At 35.7% G+C, this 7802-nt stretch overlaps 1 protein-coding gene across 4 annotated transcripts in view; it reads left to right on the top strand.

Moving 5' to 3' along the window:
- The window catches only part of SNX13 (sorting nexin 13), a 130527-nt gene that overhangs the window by 88413 nt on the left and 34312 nt on the right, over nucleotides 1-7802 (top strand). For all 4 annotated transcript variants that reach the window (XR_005526769.1, XM_039223473.1, XM_039223474.1 and 1 more), the window contains 2 exons: nucleotides 6191-6295; nucleotides 6905-7037. Coding sequence is in view for 3 of the 4 variants with exons in the window: in XM_039223473.1 (XP_039079404.1) it covers nucleotides 6191-6295; nucleotides 6905-7037 (238 nt within the window). In the remaining variant the exon portion in view is untranslated. The remainder of the gene's footprint in view (nucleotides 1-6190; nucleotides 6296-6904; nucleotides 7038-7802) is intronic.

Consider the following 7802-nt stretch of genomic DNA (forward strand, 5'->3'; position numbering starts at 1 on the left):
AGCATTTTAAAGATAGCATTTCATTGTTTTCTGGCTTTCATGTTTCCATTGAGAAATCAACTATGAATGTAATTGTTATTTTTTGAAGATAATCTTTTTTAAACCTTTGAAAGACATCCTGAGTCTTGGGAAACTTCCCCAGGACACAGCAAGTCCCAGATTTTAGCGATGGATGGAGAAGACTGACAAAAATTCAAAACTCCACCATGATGCCAAAAATTCAGGGCTGAAGGCAACATTTTAGTGTCAAATGACTATTGTGTGGATTATCCACAGTTACCGTTGTCTTTTTCCCTTAGCTTATAATATTGGCAGCCATTATTTGCTCTTTACAGTAATAGATTCTCCATTGTATATACTCCATGCACAACTTAAGTGCATTGTTATCCTAGATACTCACAGTCTGTGTTTTACTTTTCCTGTTATGTGTTTTGTATTATGATAAGACTTTAAAATTTTTAAAATTATGAATATTATAGTGATGTTTTCTAAAGCCTGAGATTTAAAAGTGAGAATAGTTACATTACCAACATCAGCATAACCTAGACATTGCCAGAAAAGGAGACGAAATGACTGTCATTTTAATGACAAAGAGTAGGAGCCTTAATACCTGGATTAGGGAGAGTAACCAAAATAAAGTATACTACATGATGTGTAAAAAATATTTTGAGATTGGTCTTGGTGGAGAAGGGGATATAAAAGCAGGTATGGGGGCGCCTGGGTGGCTTAGTCGGTTAAGCGTCCGACTTTCGCTTAGGTCATGATCTCACGGTTCGTGGGTTTGAGCCCCGCGTCAGGCTCTGTGCTGACTGCCAGCTCAGAGGCTGGAGCCTGTTTCAGTCTGTGACTCCCTCTCTCTCTGACCCTCCCCTGCTCATGCTGTCTCTCTCCTAGAAATAAATAAAAATATTTAAAAAAAAAAATAAAAGCAGGTATGGTGGGGCGCATGGGTGACTCGGTCGGTTAAGCATCTGACTTCAGCTAAGGTCATGATCTCACGGTTTGTGGGTTCGAGCCCCTCGTCGGGCTCTGTGCTGACAGCTCGGAGCCTGGAGCTGCTTCAGATTCTGTGTCTCCCTCTCTCTCTGACCCTCCCCTGCTCACACACTCTCTCTCTCTCTCTCTCTCTCTCTCTCTCTCTCTCAGAAATAAAAGCATTTAAAAATTTTTTTTAAAAAAGCAGGTATGGAAACTGAATATTGCAAATAATTTTAAGTCAATAAGAAGGTATTTTTTGTTTTCATCTCCCAAAAGACCCCAGTGATCAGTTAAAAATAGTGGCTATGAAGTGAATTAGCTTGGGCACACTGTACAAATGAACACACATTTAGCCTATCTGTCCCTTGCTTGATTTGTAAAAGTAGAGTTACTTTTAAACTGAATAGAGTTACATTTCATGATTCAGAATTTTCAGCTGAAATATCCTGTGGGTAGACAAGAGAAAGTTTTGATAACATGTTTTGGCCCTTTAAACTTTAGAACTTATTCAGGCAGATCTTAACCAGCAGTCATGCTTTCAGTAGTATATTGTGTTACATCAAATTGTGGCAACAAGGATATATTTCCCATAGCTAATGGGTTTTTTGATGTGAAGAAATGGGGAGTTTTCTATAATCTTGATTTTTAAGATTTTAATAAATTGCAGAAAACATGAAACAAACTTTGCTTTTATATATGTACATATTTAGTAGACAGTGCAAGTGTAAATTTTGACGAATTTCTTTCAGTCCATAAACTTCTTACCAAAGAAAATGAAAAGATCTTACCTGCTAAGTATCATGTATTTCTTCTGTACAGTACTCCTAAAATGGGATACCATTTGCTTACTTGTGATACCGAGGTTTTCAGAAAGAAAAGCTTTCTGTTTTTTTCTTTTTTTTCTTAAATACTTTATTGTCAAGTTGATTTCCGCATAACACCTAGTGCTCATCCCCACCAGTGCCCTCCCTCATGCCCATCATCCCCCTTCCCCTCCCCTCCACCCCCATCAGCCCTCAGTTTGTTCTCAGCATTCAAGAGTCTCTCATGGTTTGCCTCCCTCCCTCTCCCCAACTATTTTTCCCCTTCTTCTCACCCATGGTCCTCCATTAAGTTCCTCCTCATCCTCCTATACGTGCAAACATATGGTAGCTGTCCTTCTCTGCCTGACTTATTTCACTCAGCATAACACCCTCAAGGTCCATCCATGTAGCTCCACATGGCCAGATTTCATTGTTTCTCATTGCCATGTAGTATTCCATCGTATAGATAAACCACTTCTTCTTGATCCATTCATCTGTTGATGGACACTTAGGCTCTTTCCATGTTTTAGCTATTGTTGAGAGTGCTGCTATGAACATTGGGGTACATGTGCTCCTATGCCTCAGCATTTCTGTATCCCTTGGGTAAATTCCTAGCAGTGCTATTGCTGGGTCATAGGGGAGTTCTATTGTTAGTTTCCTGAGGAACCTCCACACTGTTTTCCAGAGGGGCTGTACCAGTTTACATTCCCACCAACAGTGTAGGAGGGTGCCCGTTTCTCCACATCCTCGCCAGCATCTAGAGTTCTCTGATTTGCTCATTTTAGCCACTCTGACTGGCGTGAGGTGGTATCTCAGTGTGGTTTTGATTTGTATTTCCCTGATGAGGAGGGATGCTGAGCATCGTTTCATGTGTCTGTTGGCCATCTGGATGTCCTCTTTGGAGAAGTGTCTGTTCATATCTTCTGCCCATTTCTTCACTGGATTATATGTTTTTTGGGTGTGGAGTTTGGTGAGTTCCTTATAGATTTTGGATACTAGCCCCTTGTCTGATATGTCATTTGCAACTATGTTTTCCCATTCTGTCAGTTGCCTATTAGTTTTATTGATTGTTTCCTTTGCCATGCAGAAGCTTTTAATATTGATGAGGTCCCAATAGTTCATTTTTGCTCTTGATTCCCTTGCCTTTGGGGATGTGTCAAGTAAAAAATTGCTGCGGTGGAGGTCAAGGAGGTTGCTTCCTGCTTTCTTTTCTAGGGTTTTGATGGTTTCCTGTCTCACATTCAGATCCTCTATCCATTTTGAGTTTATTTTTTGTATGGTGTGAGAAAGTGATCTGGTTTCATTCATCTGCACATTGCTCTCCAGTTCTCCCAGCACCATCTGTTAAAGAGACTGTCTTTTTTCCATTGGATACTCTTTCCCGCTTTGTCAAAGATTAGTTGGCCATACATTTGTGGGTCCAATTCTGAGTTCTTTATTCTATTCCATTGGTCTGTGTGTCGGTTTTTGTGCCAAGGAAAAGCTTTTTGATCAGTTTTTAGTTTCTTCAAAACATTCAGAAACAGTGAGATTTTTGACACTATAAAAGTGTCAGAAAATAACCTCTCTAGACATTTGCTTCAACAAAGCTATCATTGTTGCCAGCCATCGAAAAAACTGCTAAAATATTGATAGGAAAATCATATTTTCGAAGAATGGGAGAAGAGTAATATCTTCTAACTTGAAAATACATAAAAATAAATATGGTGGAATAAATGACAGTTAACAGAATTTTTTATTTTTTTAAATTTTTTTGGTAAACAGAAATTTATATGCCTTTTTCTCCAGGACTGTTGAATGATCTTTGAAGAGGCTAAGAGGAACTTTGAGAAGGATGGATTGACCTGAGTTTTTGTGTGGACTATAGAAAAACTCAGTGAACAAAATGACTATTTTTGTTTTTTTGAGAGACTGAGAGTCTCTGAGATGAGACTGTTGAGAACTCAAAAAATGTCACCAGAAAGGGACAGCCAGCTTTAACAAGATTTTCTCAGTTTCTTTACTAAAACTATAATTTTTTGGAATTCACTTTCATTCTCACAAGTTTAAATGATATGTGTGTTTTAAAACCATTTTTCTTGAGGAAGAGAAGTTTAACTTTTAATGACATCCATTATGCTTTGAAGTGTTTAAAATGGGCATTTTAGAAATAAGCAGTCTATATGGTAAATTCATAGATATAGTGGGCCTACAGGTCTATAAACCTGCTGCTTTTAGTAAGTAAAATCTAACTATTCTATGCCAAAATAGTTTCATTGAAATGGTATTATATTCATTTATACCCCCTGGTTTAAAAAAAGAAAAAATGTCATGTCCAAAAGTCTGCAGGCAGATTAGAGAAGTATTGTTAAAAAAGGAAAGATAAAAAGTAAAAGTATCTTACCAGATCATGGAATAAAAAGAAAGTAATTTTTAAGTTAAATATAGAGAATACCTGTTCAGTCATGATATGTATAATTTCCTTTTAAAAGTCTTCTATTTATGTACTTTAATAATACACAGTAATAAAGCCTGCAATATTTATTATCTAATAAAGAGCTTAAAAAGTTAAATTGTATATCAGAGAACAGAACCTAAATAGTTATGTTTTTCTCAAACATTATTTGTTTAATTAATCCTATTAATTACTGATTGCTTCTGTTAAGTAGTTCTCTTGTTTTGTTTAAATAATCACATTTGTGTAGTGGAAAAGTACAGAACACACATTGATAATTTTTTGAAAAACATTTTTATATTTTTATGTTAAAATAGTAAAAAAATGTATATAAATATTTTTTCTATATTCTTTTGCATGGGGAGATCTGGTTAGTTGTGTCCTCTGATAACTTTTTAAAAGCGTTGGTCACCCTATACCAAAGAGGTTTAATTCAATTCTGTATATTTGAGATTATAGGAAAAAATAAACTAAATAAATGAAATGTTCTAAATTTTAAATTTCTTTTTTCCTAGAAACTGAGTTTACTGAGGTTAGAGGGCAAATAAAAGGACAATAGGAGCTAACATCAGTCCCTTCCTAATTTTCTTACAGATATAAAGTTGTTGAGTTCTTCTGTTGTTTTCAGGGGAACGCATATGTACACCGCCACACCACATCCTCTCATACAGAACAGTCAACAAATAAGCATCCTCCCCTTCCTCCAAAAAACTTCAGCCACCCCACCACCTACTTGGGTTTACTAATTATAATGTTGAATTAACAAGGGAACATTAGAAGTTGTATAGTCCTTTTCTTATACATTTATACTTTCTTGTTTACTTTTTAAACCTTTCTTCTTTTTTGTATTTATCCCTTCTTTTCTTTAGATATTCTATTGGATAGCATAGAGAAATTACTTAAACAATGCATTCTTGTTGTAGTATTTTTAAGTCAACATCCTTATTACTTATTCTCAAGAGCCTTCAAAACTAAAAATTCCAGTTGACATGCCAAAGAAAACCATATTTCTAGGTTTTCAGCATTTTTTTCTTTCAATAAAGACATTTTTCACATTGAACATCAGATTTTATATTTCTATGGCATATCTGTCACATCATGTACTTTAAAATGGAAGTTGTTAGAAGAAATTAACTTTTCATATTTTTGCCCTCCCATGTCACACTGGAATTTTGCTGCAGCAATATAAAGCCAAATTTAGGAGAAGGATGTCTCTTTTAAAGGTCTTTTAAGGGGTAACTGGGTGGCTCAGTCTATTAAGGATCCTACTTCTGCTCGTCTTGATTTCATGGTTCATGAGCTTGAGCCCCGCGTCAGTCTCTGTGCTGTCAGCTCAGCCTGGACCCTGCTTCAGATTTTGTGTTTCCCACTCCCTCTCCTCCTCCCCCACTCATACTCTCTGTCTCTCAAAAATAAATAAATGTTAAAAAAATTTTAAAAGAAAAGGCTATTTAAAAGGACTGTTTCTACTATTAAATGATAATAAAAAATATCTTATTCTTTTGACAGTCATATTAAATAGACATCCAGGACTACTGGATGTTAAACACTAATTCCTAATGAGAGTATTTCTTATGTGCTAGACACTGTGATTGTATGCCTTAGATAAATCTCTTGTGGTTACATAATAACCATTGGTGGTATTATTTCCATTTTGGAGATTGAGGAAATAAAGGCCATTGAGAGGGAATTTAGCAAATGTCAAGGGGTTTTGTTTTTGTGTTTTTGTGTTTTTTTAAGTGTCAAGGTTTAAATCCTTGTTTGTCTCCCATTCTGTATTGTATACATGATGACAAGAGGGTTTGCTTCTTATTTCAGCCTTATTAAATATCACAGTGTTTTACAAACCAAGGATTTTTTGCCAATTACTTTCAGTAATATGATTGATTACATTATATAATTCTACTATAAAGAATAAGTTTGTATTTAGACACTCAAAAGGTCATTACTACTGTTATTTTCCTCTGTTTGTTAGGCATCTCCAAGAGTTACTGTTGATGATTATTTGGTAGCAAAATTAGCAGATACTTTGAATCATGAAGATCCAACGCCTGAAATCTTTGATGACATTCAAAGGAAGGTATTATACGTCACATTTATCATTCTTTCTTATGAAAAATATATTTCTATATGCACGTAATTTAGTTTTTCAAAGGCTACTGAAACATAAAGTATAAATAACTAAAAAGGTGAGTTATGGAACTAACATTTCTCAATTACAAAAAAGGTAGGCCAGTTTGTTTGTTTGTTCATTTAATTGACAAATGAGGAAAATCCTTATGTTGGGTGGTTGTTTAAATCTGACTAAAGGGTCAGGTATATAGTCTTAGACTTTCATGAGTTGATGATAGTTACCTGACTTAATTTATTTTACTATGATCCTGGAGCCTTTATGTGGACTTGTTTCTTAGGAAACACTACTTCTGCAAACACTGTATACGACATGCCGTGTGACTTGCATTGCAGTAGGACCATTTTCAGTGCACTTTAGGTACTGGAGAGTCCATTAATTATGAAATTAGTTGAGAAATCATTATTTGTGATATAGGCTTATTGCTGACATTTTAGAAATATGGAACCTGTGATTCATTATAGCAAGACCTCTGTCTAGCTTTTGGTGAAATCTTATTAGTGAAAATTAGTATATTGTCTATATTAATGATGACATATCTTGATTCATTTCAATAAGGTTTATGAATTGATGCTACGAGATGAAAGATTTTATCCTTCCTTCAGACAGAATGCACTTTATGTGCGCATGTTAGCCGAGCTGGACATGTTAAAAGATCCTAGTTTCAGAGGATCAGATGATGGCGATGGAGGTAAGGTGTCATACTTGCACGTGTGTATGTGTGTGTGTGTATTTGTCTGTGTGTGTGTGTGTATGTGTGCACGCGCACGTGCACACGCATGCAGATGTGTTCCTATACATATTTTGTTACCAAAAAAATGATGTTTCAAGCAAGATAAAAAAATGCCCTGAAGCCCAATTATAAATTATATTTAAAATTCTATAAATAAATGACAAAGTTTAGTTATGACATTAAATTAAAACGCTGAAAATTTAATAACAGATTAGAACATAGCTATAAAAGCCTTGGAGTCTTAAAGAAGAATGTTTTCTTGAGTTGTGTCACCCAAATGTTTTTTTATGATAGTTTCCCTTTTGCTAATAATTAGTAGTATTCATGATTAACAGGATTATTGAGAAGATTAAATGAGATGACAAGTAATGATCCTGAGAGAGTACCATAATCCATACAGCATTGCTTTTTGTTTTGTTTTGTTTTTTGTTTTTTTCCTTTTAATAGTTTATTGTCAAGTTGGTTTCCATATAACACCTAGTGCTCATCCCCACAAGTGCTCTCCTCCATGCCCATCACCCCCCTTCCCCTATCCTCCACCCCCATCAGCCCTCAGTTTGTTCTCAGCATTCAAGAGTCTCTCATGGTTTGCCTCTCTCCCTTTCCCCCACCATTTCCGCCCTTCTTCTCCCCCTTGGTCCTCCGTCAAGTTCCTCCTAATCCTCCTATACGTGCAAACATATGGTATTTGTCCTTCTCTGCCTGACTTATTTCGCTCAGCAT

The sequence above is a fragment of the Hyaena hyaena genome, unplaced genomic scaffold (assembly GCF_003009895.1).
Source record: "Hyaena hyaena isolate Hyena2069 unplaced genomic scaffold, ASM300989v1 scaffold_1360, whole genome shotgun sequence".
NCBI lineage: Eukaryota > Metazoa > Chordata > Mammalia > Carnivora > Hyaenidae > Hyaena > Hyaena hyaena.